Genomic DNA, 16636 nt, shown 5'->3' with positions numbered 1-16636 from the left:
CGCTCTTCAGGGGGGTCTTAGGTGGAAGGTCCTCCTCGTCATCCTCCAAGAGTTACTGATTAAGTTCACAGGTGCCAAAAGACAATCTGAGGCCTGATTCATATAAAATTTACCTTAGGAAACTTTTTTAGGAAATAGGCATTCTGGGGTAGAGAGAGGTTAGTTATTTTTCTAAGAATGTTTAAGAAGTTTGCAAACACTGTTGCATGTCAGCAGTGACTCAAAACTTGGACACCTTGTTGGAGCTCTTGGTGCTGATTAAATTCTTGTCTCCAGCCTAGAACTGGCAGCTTACTCTCCTTAATTTTCATTCAGTAATCAGCATTAAAAGAGTATTTCTTTGACAGTTGCCCTCAGGGAAAACTGGACCAGGGCTTGTTATTTAGGGGAACAATTAGGTGGAAGAGAATAACTCAGACTCTTCATTTAGTTGCAAGAATGCCAATGTTATCAATCTCTTTGCAATGTGTACTGCAGGCTTTGGTGAATAATAGAAATTAAGGACTGATAAATTTCCTAGTTATGAAGAATAAGTTTTCAGGCCAGCTGGTGGCATGGCAGTTAAGGTGGTTGGATCCCACATGGCTAAACATGTGGTTTGAGCCCCTGACTCTGCAGCTTGGGAAAAACGCCAGATATGTGTGCATCCAAACTCCTGAAAGGAGGGAGGGATGGAGAAGGGACTGCAGCCTGACCGTGCCCCATGGGGGCATCTCACTTTCTCTGTGTCTCTCTCTGGCATGTAGGTGTTCCCACTAGGAAAATTTTAAAAACTGAGTGGGATTTTTTTTTTTTGAGAGTTTTTTTTTCTCTATAGGGCACGTGCGCTTGCCAGACAGAGAGACAGAGAGACAGAAAGCGAGAAATCACCCCCTGGGGGATGGTCACGCCACAATCCGTTCTCCTCCATTCTCCTCTTGGGGTCTTGGGCACGCATGCACATGCGTCCGGCGTGAGTTCTAAGCCACCAGGTCCGGTTCACTAACTGCGGTAGACTATGTGGGAGTCCAGCGACATAGCCATTACGCTAACTGCTGGTTCCCAAAAAAATGAGTGGGTTTTAATGGTCAGATTAAAATGAGTTGAAATCCCTTCTTTAGGATGAATTAGCCCTTCCTAGATGATAACGTTCAAGTGATAGTATTGGTTTTGTTTTGTATTTTTCATTGGAGATGATTTTGAGTAAAAATCACTGCCACTGCAGGTTGTCAGAGCCCCACTTTGTTCTAGGTGAAGAAGGCAGTGCCCATCCTGGTGCTTAGTGTTGGTTTCAGGGAAGAACCCATTGTACTCACAGCACAGCGTCTCCTCGCTCTTCACGTGTCATGCAATCGCAGTGTCCCCGCCCACCCAACCCAAAACCCTAGTGACAACTGGTGTTTGCTTGTAGCAAAATACTGCGCCGTTGAAAAGGTAATTTCTAATAAAGTTGTTTATACCCTCAGTCTATTTTTTTCTGTATTTTTGGTAGAAGTAATGAGTTCTTTCTGCTCATATTGTCAAATGGTAAAATATCTGATCTGATAGAATGGCAGGGAATAGTCTTTCCTTCATGTGGCTTTTGTAAAAGAACCCAGTTCAGAAGTGGGACGCAAAGGAGGATAAAGTAGTCAGACCCCAGTGAGAGGAATCTTGTTTCGTAGTGGAACGACAGGCTCAAAATATGCAGGTGGATACTTAGCGTGACAGCCAAAGCGTGATACAGAAGAAGGGCTGGTTCGTAGTAAAATTTGTGATATACATCTAACAGTGCTTTAAAAGCATGGCATTAAAATATTTAGGCCTGGAACCCCCAGGTAGCGTAATGGTTGAGGTATTGGACTTCTACATGTTCATCCATGGTTCGAGTCCCAGATCTGGCAGCTTGGAACTCACACCTGGTACATGTGTGTGCATACCCAGTATCCTGGGAGGAGAATGGGGAGAGGATTACGGCATGGCCACTCCCCCACTACCAGGAGGAGAGGGTAATTTCTTACTTTCCCTTATACTTCTCTCTTTCTCTATTGAGTGCATGTACTCTGTGACAACAACAAAACACAACAACAAACAAACACAAACCTTTAAAAAAAAGTTAGGCCTGGAGGGAGCAGATGGCATGGTGGTTAAGGTGCTGGATCCCACCTGGCAGACTCCATCCTTCAAGTCTGGACCCGGAGGCCTGAAAAACATGCCAGCACATGCTCAAAATCCTGAAAGGAGAATGGAGAAGAATGTGGTGTGGCCATCCTGCCAGGGAGTGATTTCTCACTTTCCCCTCTCTCTGTCTCTCTGGCGAGTGCACACACAGTCTATGGCAAAACCTGAAAATAAGTAAGTAAATAAACAAAGTACTAAATTATATAAATTCTATAAGAAGGTGTAACAGTTCTAGAATCTCTGTACCCATTTACAAAAAAGACCTTAATTTCACTGTGGTATATAGAGTGAAAGGGAAGAATGTGTGAGGGGTTCGTTGAAAGGCGACACAGTGGTGTCTATGTTAGGCTTCCTTTTAGTTTCTTGGAGTTAAAGGGCTTCCATCTCTAAAACAGAAGAGAAAATAAAAAGGAAGGAAGAAGAATAAAGACTGAGAACTGAGGAGGCAGAGTTGTAAGTGGATCCCAGCCACAGGGCGTGTTTGCTCTAGGTCACTTTCCGTGTTGCTGCTAGAGTTCGTATTCTAAAAGCAAAACCATTCCGGGTGAGGTGGAGCTAAGTGTGCGTGCCCCCCATCTGTCCCACTGAATGTGACTATAGAACCTGCGTGTGTGTGTGTGTGTGTGTGTGTGTGTGTGTGTGCGCGCTGGGGGATACACAGAACAGTTTGCATACTCTGAAGAGTAAATTGTAGCAGACAGATTGGGGAAGACTAGAATCTGAAGTAGCACTGAACTGATGGCTTTTCTGTTTGCTTCAGGTTTTTGCTGCAGGTGCTTCTTAACATGTTTCCTTGTGATTCTCTGGTCTGGATTCAAATCGACCCTAAAATCCAGAAGTAGGCATTGGTGTGAACAGAAAGTTCTAGAAAAATCATTTTACTTTGACTTGAGAAGAGGAGGAAATGGGACTCCAAACAGCGTTTCCATTTTTCCCTCCCTCTCTCCCTCCCTCCCTCTATCCTCTGAGAGAGACAGAGATTGCTGGTGGAATCACCATATTGCTGTACCCCTGTCACAGCCTGCTGGTTAGCAAGAGCTACAGATGTGTGTTACGCCACTCAGCCTGCTAGGTGGGAATTGAACCCAGGCCTCCCATGTGGCCTCATATTTCAATTAGTAGCATCTTAATAGTGTACAACCAACTCAATTCAGCCTTCTGTTTTCTTTTCTTTTTAAGCTCGCACCCTGGTCCCCAGGTAACCCCATGATGAGAACAGCTGTGGTAATAATATGGGAACAGAAAGAGCCTCAGGCAGTGAAAACCAAGGCTGTGGCGTGTAAACCTGACAACTGGGATGAGCTGTGATCTGTATTTTCCCTCTATGTTCTCCTATTGCTTGGCCCCCAATATGGATATAGTCACAGAACATGAGTGGCTGAGAGCTTAAATAATGACCCAGCTGTCTGAAGGACTAAGAAGGGTAGCCCTGGAGAACCTAACAGTATCGGGAAGATTCTGGAAAAGGAGGAACTCAAGAACATGACCCACAAAGTTTTGTGGGAACCCCTGGGGTCACCACAAACTGCGCATATATGAATTTGGCTTTGACCAGATAGCCCCCTACTCAGGTCCCAGACTGGCTACTTTGTGGTCCGTGTACAGGACTGATCCAAAAGACATGGCAAGGACTTTGAAAACTGAACTCGTGTTAGAACCACAACCCACGGAAGGGAGGTCGGAACTGGTGGCTCAAACTGAACCAGAGTAATTGCCTGCTTAAACAAAAATGTCAACATTTTCTGTAATTTTAAATAAAATTCAGAGTTTCATAACATAATTTTCAAAATATCCAGGATATGAAGCAAATTACTTAGCATATCAGAGACTGGGAAAATCTCAGCTTGCCTGGGAAAAGACGAATCAGCAGACCTCAGAGCAAAGGTGATGCAGATACTGGATTTGATAAAAAGTTCTTGAAGCAGCTATTATGAAAATGCTTCATGAAGTAACAATGAAAAAAACTGGAAATGGATAGAAAGATAGTAAGTTCCACAGGGAAAACATAAGAGAGAACCCAGTGTAAAACTTAGAAATAAAAAAAGACACTAACCAAAGTAAAAAGCCCACCAAATGAACTGTTTAGCTCAGTAGTAGATTGGAAGTGATAAACCTAAATTCAAACACATCAATAATTATATTAGATATGACTAGTTTTATGATTGATTAAAAGACCAGAGGATAAAATAAATACCCAGTTAAATGCTGCCTACAGGAAGCCCACTTTAATTCTAATGCTCTAGGTAGTTTAAAAGCAAGAGGATGTAGGGCTGGCCCCATAGCACAGCAGTTAAACACTGTGCAGAGGGAGCTGGATCCCACATGACCGACCACAGTTCAAGTACTAGCCCCAGAGGCTCCAAAATCATGCCAGCCATGTGCATGCACACCCAGTATCCTGAAGAGATGGAGAAATAGAAAGGATTATGGTGTGATTAGTCCCCATTGAGGTGGGGTAGGGGTGCTTTCTATCTCATATACACGTGTCCCCTGTAATTAAACAATAATGTTAAAAAACAAAAGGATGCAAAAATAAGACATGTGAATTTTAATCAAAAGAAAACTGAAGTGACTATTTCAGTATTAAAGATGTAGATTTCAGAACAAAGAAAATAGGAATAAAGTTGACATTATACTGAGGGTCAATTCAGCCAGAAAACAAGAGCTTTAGAAACTAAAAGAACTGAAATAAGAAACAGAAAAATCAGTACAGTTGGAGACTTCAACTCTTTTTTTGTAAACAATAGAACCAGTAGATTAAAAATTTATAAGGCTATTAAGTAATTGAACATCACCATCAACCACCTAGTTACTAATTAACATTTTTAGAAAACTCCCACCTAATTGTAGCAGAATATATATTAATTTCAAATAGGCATAAAACATTTACCGAGATAGATAATGTCCTGGGTCATAAGACAAACCATAACAAATTTAAAAGAATTGAAGTCATCTGATATATTTTCTGACTGTAATAGAATTAAAAAATAAACCAACAACAGAATAATAACAGGAATATGTCCAAGCACTTGGAAATTAGCACACTTCTAAATCATCCATGTGTTGAAGAGGAATTCTCAATGGAAATTGGAAAATATTTTGTATTAAATGAAATGAAAATCCAACACATTAAAACTTGTGGAATGTAATGGAAGGAATACTTCAACTCTTTAGCATTACATGCTTATATTAGAAAAGAAAACACTCTCATCAATAATAAAACACCTACATTGAGAAACCAGAGTAAGAAAAAAATAAATACATCCAAATAATTTGAATGAAAGGAAGAAATAGTAAGAGAAGAAAGAAATAGAAGAAAGAAAACAATAAGAGTAGAAATGAATGAAATTGAAAACAGAGAAGCAACAGAGAAAAACCAGTAGTACTAAAGGTTGGATCTGGGTCAGCAAGTGGCATGGTGCATAAGGTGGCTAGATCCCACATGACCAACTGCCTGGTTCAAGTCCTGAACTTGGCAGCTTGCAAAACATGTTGTGTGTGTGCATGCATGCCTGTGTGTGTGAGTGCGTGCATGTGTGCCCGCCCAAAAATCCTGAAAGAGAGAAGTGGAGGAGGAGAGAGTGTAACCATCCCCCAAGGGAGGTGTTTTTGATTTTATCTCCCTCTCTCATTCTCTGGTGAGTGCATTCACTCTCTTGTCAAATTTAAAAAAAAAAAAAAGGTTCTTTGAAAAAAATTGACAAGAATAACAACAACAAAAATTTGTCAACATTAGAAATGAAAAGGGGTAAGACCCCCACAGACATACGAGTAATAACAAAATACTATAAATGACTCTGTGCACATAAAATCATCACCTTGGATAAGATGAACAAACTCCTTAAATGGATCAGTTCCTTAAAACCACAAACTATCAAAACTCATCCAAAATGAGATAGGTTTCCAGAATAGCCTTATTATTATAATTGTTATTTACCGTAACTACTAAATTCATCTTTCAGTTTATGACCTTCTGAAAATAGATTCTCTAGGCCCAGATGGTTTCCTGGAGGATTCTACCAAAAACTTACAGACAAAATAATACCAAATTTGCACAGTCTCTTCCAGAAAAGAGGAGGAAATGATTCCCAGTTCTTTTTATGAGGCCAGCATTACTATATAAAAACCAGACAAAAACAGGATACTACAGACCAATATCCATCATGAACATAGATGCAAAAATCTTCAACCAAATATTAGCATATGCAATATACAAAATTAATAATATGCCATAGGCAAAGGAGATGTGGTGTTTATTTAATTTAAAATGCAGTCTGTGTAGACCACCACATTAACGATCTGAAGAAGTAAACCACATAGTTTTATCAGTTGATGTAGAAAAATCATTTGACAAAATGCATCATCCATTCAGAATCCAAAAACTCTTCGCAGACTATAATTGGAGGAAACTTTCTCACTTCGGTTAAAGGCAATTTTTAAAATCCTGCTTCTAATACCATAAGTGATGGTGAATGACTAAATATTTTCCCACTAACATCAGGAACAAAGCAAGGATGTCCATCACATCATGCCTATTGAGTAGTCTTAACTAGTACATTGAGGCCGTGGGGCGGGGCATGCAGTGGGAAATGAACGGGAATGGTATACAGATTGGGAAGGAAGAAATAAGATTGTTCGTGTTCACAGAAGCATTATTGCCTATGTAGAAAATCCTAGGGACTCAATAAAACAAAAGAGCAAAAATTCGTAGAATTAGAAATAACAAATAGGATACAAAGTCAATACAAAATATCAGTTTTATTTCCATATGTTAATAATAAGTGGGAATTTAAAATTTTTTAAAATTCTGTTTGCTATAGTTCATAAGAATGTGAACTACTTATAAATTCAGGAAAAAAAAGAGGCCGGATCTATAGTTGAAGAATACAAAAGAGTGATAAAAGCAATCAGGGAAGTTCTAAATAAATGGACATAGTGGATTTATATAGTAGAAGATCTAACATAGGAAAGATGTCAGTTCTTCCAAAGTACAGATTAACACTGTTTTCAGAAAGTTTTCTTGTCAATTTAGAGAAACTGCTTTTGGAATTTATATGAAAAAGGAAAAGAAGAAACATAACAAACATTTTCAAAAAAGAAAAAGGGGACATTATCTGGTGAAAATGTGAATGATGTCTTTTTTGTTTTTAAGAGAGATTTTTGCTATAGGGCATGTGCACTCTCCAGAGAGAGAGACCCAGAGAGACAGAAAGCGACAAATCACCTCCCTTGGGGGGTACGGCCATGCCACAATCCTTTCTCCTCCATTCTCCTCTTGGGATTTTAGGCACACATGCACATGCGCCCTGCCTGAGTTTGAAGCCACCAGCTCTGGGACTCGAACTATGGTTGACTATGTGGAAGTCTAGCAATGGAACCATTACACCATCAGCTGGTCCCTATATGATAATATCTTTAACTGGACTAATATTCAGTATATTCAAGTTAGGAAAATTCGATTTGCAGGCAGAAATGATATAGAATAATTGGATATATAAAATTAATAATAAAACAAAAACAAAAAAAGAATGAAATAATAAGAATCATACCACCTGATTTTAAGACTTACTGTAAAGCTATGGCCGTCAAGATCATGTGGTACTGGCAGAGGACAGACCAGTGGAACAGATAAATACTCACACAAATACAGTCAACTATTTTTGGCAAGTTTGCAAAAAAAAAAAAAAAAAAAGAAAGAACAATCTAACAAATGGTGTTAGATCAGTTGAATATCTATATGAAGAAAGTGAACTCAACCTAAACCTTTACACAAAAATTATCTCTAGTTGGATCATAGAGCTAAATACAAAAATTGAATTTTTAGGAAAAAAACATAGAAAAGCTTTGTGACTTCAGATTAGGCAGGCCAATTTTCCATCGTATCTCATGACTAAGAGCTGAGTAGTGTAGTCTGGGGAGCTAATTCTCCTCCTTTTTTTTTTTTTTTTAAAGTTTCTTTCTTTAAGAAAGAGATGAGAGACAAGCACACTCAACAAGGTCTCAATACCACCCCCTCCCCTCTCAAGCCTTCCCAGCCATGGGCACATACGGACAGGTACTGGTTGACTGGAAAATTAAACAAGACCTTCCATGGAGATTCAGTATCACTTGAGCAATTTGTTACTGCTGAGCCACTCATCTGGCCTCCACTTTGTGTCTTTGAGATGCATTTGGCATGTACTTGTACTCAGTAAATAATTGGTATTTGATTTCAGTGAGGTCATAGATAAGACTAATGTTTATTGAGCTCTTACCGTGGCCAGGTACTATTATGACTCAACCCCTGCAACATCCCTGCTGAGTAGGTACTACAATGTTACCATCACTTTTGAGATGAGGAAAGTGAAAAATAGAAAAATTAATAAATAAACCTACAGTAAGTTCTACAAGTGACAGAATAAGAAATGTCCATGGGCAATTCCTTCCTCTCTCCCTCCTTCCTTTCTTCCTTTTGTTGAAGATGCATAAGGTCACCAGAGAAAGAAGCAGAAATCAGCATTTCAATGAGGATGGTCATTCCGCAAGCACTTTCTCTCCATTCTTCTTTCCTGTCAGGAATTTGGGCATGTACACACATGCTACTGGTGTACTTCTTAAGCTACAGGGATTGGGATTCAGTTGTGGTTGGCCATGTAGGATCTGGCTCTCTTAACCAGCTCTGAAGCTGACCCTCTTTTTTTTTTTTTTTCAAAATTTATTTAACCCATGAGAGAGACAAAAGCAGACAGACCAAAATTGAGCACCTTTAACAGGATCTTGATGCTACAGTCTACTCCTGGGAAGGTCTCTGGGCTGGAACCTGCTACCTTTCCATATGGATCTGCCTTGCAGAGAGAGGTTCACATTTTACTGCTGGCCACCACCCAGCTCCCAGCACAGTTTATTTTCAAGCCTGTGATGCTTCCCTCCACTGTGTTCTGATAGGCTCAGCCTCCTCATCCTTCTTGAAAGTACATATCTCTAATTTTCATGGTCTTGTAGCCCAGGCAATGTATTTTCAGGTCTATGTTTTTTTTTTTTTCTTTCTTTCTGGGTTTTATTTGTAAATCCACATTTAGGTAGGTTAGATAGGTAGGTTTTCACTGTTGAATCCTAGTGCAGTTATTAACCCTCTTGAAGGACCAGCAAATGGTATAATGGTTAAGGTGCTGGACTCCCACATGGCTGACTGTGATTTGAGTCCCAGACCTGATGGCTTAGAAATCATGCTGGACATATGTGCATACATGCCCAAAATCCCAGGAGGAGACTGGAGGAGAACGGATTGCAGCATGGCCATTCCTCCTGGGGTGGTGGGGGGTGATTTCTTGCTTTCCCTCTCATTGTCTCTGTCTTTTTCTGGGAGCACATGCACCCTGTGGCAAAATCCTTAAAAATTAACTCTCTTGAGTCAATTTAGCACCATCTTGTGTATGGAGTGAGGGAAACGTTGCCATAGCATTGGGGCTAGAATATGAAGGAACTGGTAGAAAGCTTTTGATTATAAAAATATTATAATAAGAGAGTAATCAGAAACGTGGATACCATTAAGACATGAACTTTCTGGTGACACCTTTTCCAACATGATCAGTTAATAAAATCTTGGAAGGAAACAGATCGGGTTGGCTTTTAAATCTTAATTTGCCCTTCGTTCTTTGCAGCAGTGTGCTGGCTTCCCAGGAATTTGTGCATCAGCAGAGACCCTGAGCAGTTAGGGTGGACCCTGTTGCTGACTTTCCAGCCCTGAGGAGATGGTCCTGCCCAGTACCTTCCAGAAGGCTGTGGTCTGCCTTTTCTGTTCTCCGGGTCTTTAGGCTGGCTAGAGGAAGATATCAAAATATGACTCCAAATTGACTTATTCAGTAGTGGGACTTAGAACAGGGAAAGGACTGTGGAGTAAAGTCCCCTTCCCTGGAGATTTGCCAGGTTGTTTTGGGTAGAGGGAGGAATAATATTAATTGTAAATAATACGTATTTATTTCCAACCACTCCATCACTTATTATTTTTCATGACTTGTGAAATTTTATTGTTAAATAATCATGGACTTAGTGGGGAATCATGTAAAAATTATTCCTGAATATAGTAGAAATATCTCCAGTGTTGTGCCATAAAACAGATTGTAAGTCTGTTTTTTTCAAAAACCATACTGCTTGTTGAATCAAGCTATGTCCAAATACTTTTTAAATTCTTGAGTTTTACATATTTAGTTTTTCTTAGAATGATTACAAGGTTTGGTTATTTCATCTTTTGTTGGATAGAATAACATTGAGTTTTCTAATATATGTATTTATATACTTAGAATTATGTATACTCTATTGTGTACTTTGCTCATTTCAATCAACACCATTTCATGTAGACTGTTTACATATGAATTTTGTGTGCAAATGAATATAAGAAAATATATTAATGATTATTATGAATAACAATACAGGATTATGAATTTTTTCAATTACTGTTCTGTATTTTTCTAAAATGAGATGCCATTTTACTACTGTTAGCAACAAAAAATAAACGGGAAATACTGCCTCCAAAATGTCAAAGCCATGCCAATTAATTATGGGTGAGGTATGATTTTGGAGGTTGGATGTGATATAATAAAGCCTGCTTATTTAGTGTATATAACTTCTGTTTGTTATCTAAGAGTCCAAATTATTTTGATGCCAATGGAGCAAAAAAGTAGAGTTACTATGTGTTTTAAAAAATAATGTGGTTTATATTTTCTTTTTGGAAAATACTGAGAATGTATTGTGACTATATTTTTCTACACTAAGAATTTAGTACTTGGTATGTAAGAAAGGATTTTTTTTTTCTCATCATATCTGACTCCCCCCAAAAAAATCTTTAAGAGAAATTACATGTACTATCTAAGCACATGCTTATCACTTATCTAAGGGAAAATGCATTAGCTCAGGATGGTCCCATAAAATCTGGGGCCTACTGACCACAGACTGGGGCACTGGACAAGTTGCTTTGGAAATTTCATTTGTCCTCTTGCCCTAGTGGGAGGCCATAACCCGACACCACCTCTTAGATATCTTTGCCTTGTCTGGGACTCCACACAGATACAGAAAGAGAAAACACACACTTACACATCAAACCACGCGGAAACACTAATCACTGGACTTGATGCCTTAATTGTGTCTTCCAGATGCTCAGAATAGCCCTCATCTCTTCTCCTGCTGAAATGATATTTAGCTCCTTTCAGAGCTCAGGGGTTCTCTGTAGATTTGGTTCTTAACATACTGTGTGTCTAAAGACTGAAAATCTGGTTTGACATTATGATCATTGAAGATTTTATTTACATACACATCTGTAATATGTCGTCACTGCTTTTTGTCTTCTTTTCTGTAGCTTTGGGCCAGATTATGTTGTACGTGGATGGGATGAATGGAGTAATAAACCACAATGAAACCATTCAGTGGCTGTACACTCTCATCGGGTCAAAGGTAAGAGAAAGTTGAACATTTTGTTGAGTTTGTATATCACCTCTGTTTCTTTTATCCTCTATGAGACTGTTTTGCAGAAAGAAATCTTTTTCCACTTTATTCAAGCCCTGTCACAGATCAGATGAGTACCACCACTTTATAGATTGGAAAATGCACTTACACTGTAAACAGCTTATGGACTTTTAATGCATTTGTATTTTTCCTTTTCTTAAGCTTTAAGTGAATACCTTTAGCACCTTTGTACTAGTTAATGAAAACGTGGTAGAGATATAGTATCTACATACCAACTGTATTTCACACTCATCTATGTCCAGTTACTTAAGTACATATTTGTATGTTTTGCATGTGTGTATGTAGTTTTCTATATACAGATGAAAGAATATGAGTTAGATTTTTAACTCTATCATTAATTATAAAAGTAATCAATGTTTTTTAAAGATTTGCCAGGCACCATGCTAGGTGTTTTATAAACATTATTTCATTTAATCCTCATGAGTGTACCACAAGGTAAATAATGTCAAATGAATTTTATAGTTGAGGAATTAGTGCTTGATTGTGAAAATACAGCTCTTTTTCCCACGGACCTTGGTCCACGTCCCAGCCATGCCTTGACCATGAGTTCCTCACGTTCTCTAGAAGTGCTGCCAAGGAAGCAGATCTGTCCCATCCCTCAAAGGGTGCCAGAAGCTGGATGAGGCCCTGGCATGGTCTTCTCAGGAGGGACAGTTAGGAACCCAGCTGGAGGAGGGACTGCTTCTGAGAAGGAGTCCTGTCCTGAGCAGGTATAAGGTAGGAGCACAGTGAGGGTAGGGGTGGTGTCGTGGAGGAGATCAGAGTGGCCGTAGTGGACAAGGTCAGTCAGGGAAGGTCTTGAGGACCCCAATTCAGAATTTTACCTTGACTTGAACAGGCGTCATGAAATCAGCATAGCTTTTGGGTCTGCAGAGCATGTGGTTAGCCCAGATCATTCCCTTTTCTGGTTCACTGCCTGCCTAACTTGGGCGAGCCTGCTGAGGCTGGTGTGTGCCACTGTGGTGCTTTGGTAGGACTCACATCCCCTAGACCAGCCTCTCCCATCACCTGCTTCCCAAGGTCTCTACTGTCCTTCAGGAACACTCAGTGTGGTTTGACTCTATGAAGAGCATGAATCTAGTTTTAAGCTGTATCTTTTCAGACGTCCCAGAATCCTGGTGATTGTGCCCTTGCATGGACGGAAGGACCTTTCCTCTGTGGATAGCACTGGTGTGTAGATACTCACTGGGTCCTAGATCCTTAGTAAACTCCCTGGTTTTCCTTGTCCTGGTATTATTGATGAGAGAATTTTTTCTCTATTTCATAATGGAAACAACTGTGTTTCCCCTCAGGAAACATAATTAGACACTTTCCCCTCTTTTTTCCTTGATATTATTTTCTATGGAAAATAGAAGTGACTCTATGTTGAAACTGATGTGACCTCAGAAACTGAGTGGAATGTTGGGCCTACTAGGTTGATTTAGCCAGGTCAAGGGAAGATTGGTATCTCATATCCTGTTTTAGTGTTTTCTGTTTTTTCCCTCGCTTCTGCTGGGAGCTCTCCCTAACTTTCATGTTCATTTGGAAGCTGCTCCCTCCCCAAGGGATGGTCTTCAGGACTCCCAAAGCTAGGGGGATAGGAGGAAATTCTGCAGTAAAAACTAGCTTCTAGTATAGGTCACAGCTGAATTAAGAAATTTTCATAGTTTTTTTGGACCATGATAAAACATCAACAATCAACCCTATTTCTAAAAGGAAATAAAACTACATGCTTACAGTAGGAAATAGCTCCTCACTGGAAAGGGAATAGAACAAGGGCAAGATTGTGGAAGATGAGGGCCGGACCATGGCACAGTGGTAAAATGTGATACCCACAAAGATGATTCACAAGAAGGGTTTACCAGTCTGTGTCTGGAGACCTCCGTGAGTATGCTAGGCACGCAATCCATGATCGAGATGTGTTGAAGCTGGGAGGAGATCGAAGAATCCAGGTGCCATGGGAACACTCCATCTCTCTCTTGCTCTCTTTTTCGCTATTATTCTGGAAAGAAAGAAACTTAAAAAAAAAATAAAGATTAGGAAAGATGGGAGGAGAATCAATGTGAGGAGGGAGAATGTGTTCCTCCACATTTGTGGATTGGAAACTTAATCTTCAGTGCAACAGTGCAGAGAGGTGGAGCCTTTTGGGAGGCCTCCTGGGTGAATTCATGCATTATAAGAAGGGCTGGCAGGAGTGGATTCACCCTCTCCTTCTCTGCTCTGTGAGGACACAGCATTTGCCATCTCTTCCCTTTCATCTGGCCCCATGTGAGGGCACAGTGTTTCTCCACTTCAGAAGATGCAGCGGCAAGGCGGTGTCTCTTTGTATTTGGGGAGCAGAGAGACTGGGCCCTCACCAGCCAATTCTTTGATCTTGGACTTCTCAGCCTCTAGAAATGGGAGAAGGAAATTTCTGTTCTTCATGAATTACCCAGTCTCAGGTATTTCGTTATAGTAATCCCAACAGAACAAGACAGGGAAGAAAGGCACAAAGAAGAGGAAGAGACCATGGGAGAAAAAAAGAAAAAGATATGAGAACAAAGAAACAGGTAAAACAAGCATCTCTCTCAACTCAGAGCCTTTGGTATTATCAAGTTTCATGGAGTTCTCTGAGGGATCATTCTGTAAAGAAACTAAACACCAAAAGGAAAAAAAAATTTTTTTCATTGCATTTCTAAGTAACACAGTGAAATCATAAAATTAAAAGCTCCAAAATGAGTTTGTAGCATCCATGGTATGTGCTTACCCTGTAGTTTCCAAGCCCTTGGGTCTCCCTTCTCAAGCCTTCTGTCCAAGGTAGACCATTTGTGCTTCTCCCAGCCTTCTTGGGTCATCAGTACTGGATCAGTGTGGACCTTTGTCTTCATTTTTCATTTTCCCAAAGTAAGGTCCATACTCATCTCTGGCTCCTGTGTACAACACTGTGCTGGTTGCAATGAGAACCAGGAAATAGAGCCAAGAGTCAGCCTGGGCTTTGAGCTCACAGTGTTGATTGAAGAGAGAATGCCAGTGTCACCTGCAGTCTATGTCCCATTTATTATTGACATAAGTTGAAGGCCTCCCACCATCCCGCAGGGTGTGCTCAGTTCTAAGCTAGTTGCTAAGTCAATAACTGCATCCAGAGCCAAAATTATTCCCAGTGTAGTTGTAATGAGATCACCTCTAATTTACCAGACCAACACAGTGTCTGCTGACACTCCTCCCTCCAGACCTTGTCTGCCAAGTGAAGAATCTGGAGGCAGAATGGGCATGCCAACCTCAGACTCGTAGGTTTTGAGAAGGTAGCCTCAGTCCATTCCATAAACAAATGATGGGATCTTCACAAAGTTCGTGGAAAATACATATGATGCACAAACTTTGTGTGGGCTCCAGAATTTTTGTACCAAAATACATGTGTGCATTAATTCTCTTTTTTCATGAACTTTTTAACCTGTCATACAGGTTGTGCAACACAGCTGTGATAGCTTTTCTCAGCTCAAATTAAATTAAAATATCAGGGAAGCTAGAGGCTTTAGTATTTTCTTTGACAAAGAGTCAAATTTTTCTTAACCTGAAAGGTTTACCTTGATATCATATTGTCTTTGTCTTATACAGGCACAAAGTTGATAAAGGAAATACTGGGTCAGAAAAATATTGTCGTTCTGTTTTTATAATTTGTCATTTTCCTTCCATGAAAGGCAATGAGATGTGATTTTGCAGCCTGCCAGAGGGTCATTATGCAATACATATTTGCAGATATTTGAGACTCATAGCCAGAGGAGAAAAGGATGCATTTGTAGCCAAATAATGACTTTTTAAAAGAAAGAAAAAAGTGTTTTTAATAAAGCACTTCTGTTTACGAGAGCCCATCTTTAAACTCCCCAGTCAGAGGTAAGAGGCAGATGTTCATCTCATGACTTATTGCAGGGTGTGGATTATTTTATCTTCATACATCTGGAATTCTAATAATTGGGGTAAGATGATTAATTTTTTATAGCATGGGTTCTCATCATCCTGACACAGAAAGCCTGCTCTCTGTATCTGTATACATCCCCTTCTGGCCCACTGGGGAGACTCCAGGGGTCTCTTGACCAGCAAACCCTGACCTTTTTGCAGTTCTTCAGGGATGCCTTCTATGCTGGTGGAAGCTGCTCTGTCTATGTTGTCGTTCACAAGTACTTGCCCTGCTCTATTATTCTGTTGGACCCTTTGCATTGCATTGCATTCTTCAAACAAACTGTGCCCCAAGGTTGCTAATCTCAGATCTCTGGGCCTCCTTTGTACTTGTGTATGAGTGGGCATGTGCCCCTTCTCCTACATAGATCTCAAGCTTGGAGACCCCTGGTCATAGCCCTCTCTCTCTCTCTCTTGTGTGTTCTCTCTCTCTCTTTCACACACACACACACTCATTTGGGGAGCATTGCTAAAAGTTTCTCATTAAAACAGTCAGATGAAAAGAACATTCAGTGTGCAGAATGAAGTGGTAGAGGAGAGAGAAATGGATGGTGTGGGGAAGCTGGGGACGGGGTAGCACAGTGTTACAGCTATGAGGTGAGGAGGCCTGGGTAAGAGTTCCAGGGGAACTGAGAAAAATGGTAATGTGCAGACATTTTGAGGAATAGCTTCCTAGGACTGCATTTTGGGTGTAGGAAAAAAGGAGTCAAAGGTGAGGTCACAGTTTTAAATCTGGGCCGCTAGAAAATGGCAGTGCGTCTGGCAGGAGTGGGGAACTTGGAAATTGAGATTCACTGAAGGAAAGCTTTGAACACACTGGTTTTGAGATAAAGAGAGTATTTCTAAGGAGAAGTAAGTTCCAGGAAGATGGTTGCTCCACTTGCTCCAGGAAAAACTGCCTGATTGATGAGAAAGGAAGGAGAACCAGTGAACCCTTTGGTCTTGTTCATTAATGTATCACTGTCGTGTGATCCACTCAGATGACACACACTGGTGGGAGCTGAAGAGCTGTTTTTTTTGTTTTTTTTTTAGGCTAGAAAGCACATGTATGCACACACATGAGAGAAGATGGGGAGGAAGGGAAAGA

At 40.2% G+C, this 16636-nt stretch overlaps 1 protein-coding gene across 1 annotated transcript in view; it reads left to right on the top strand.

Moving 5' to 3' along the window:
- Positions 1–16636, top strand: part of FHOD3 (formin homology 2 domain containing 3) — a 507831-nt gene that overhangs the window by 232285 nt on the left and 258910 nt on the right. Inside the window, exon 6 of the mRNA XM_006150579.2 lies at positions 11471–11565. Within this exon, the coding sequence (XP_006150641.1) occupies positions 11471–11565 (95 nt within the window). The remainder of the gene's footprint in view (positions 1–11470; positions 11566–16636) is intronic.

This window comes from Tupaia chinensis, unplaced genomic scaffold (assembly GCF_000334495.1).
Source record: "Tupaia chinensis unplaced genomic scaffold, TupChi_1.0 Scaffold000290_1, whole genome shotgun sequence".
Lineage (NCBI taxonomy): Eukaryota > Metazoa > Chordata > Mammalia > Scandentia > Tupaiidae > Tupaia > Tupaia belangeri.
Note: the sequence above shows the minus strand (reverse complement) of the source record. Positions and strands in the feature narration are given on the sequence as shown.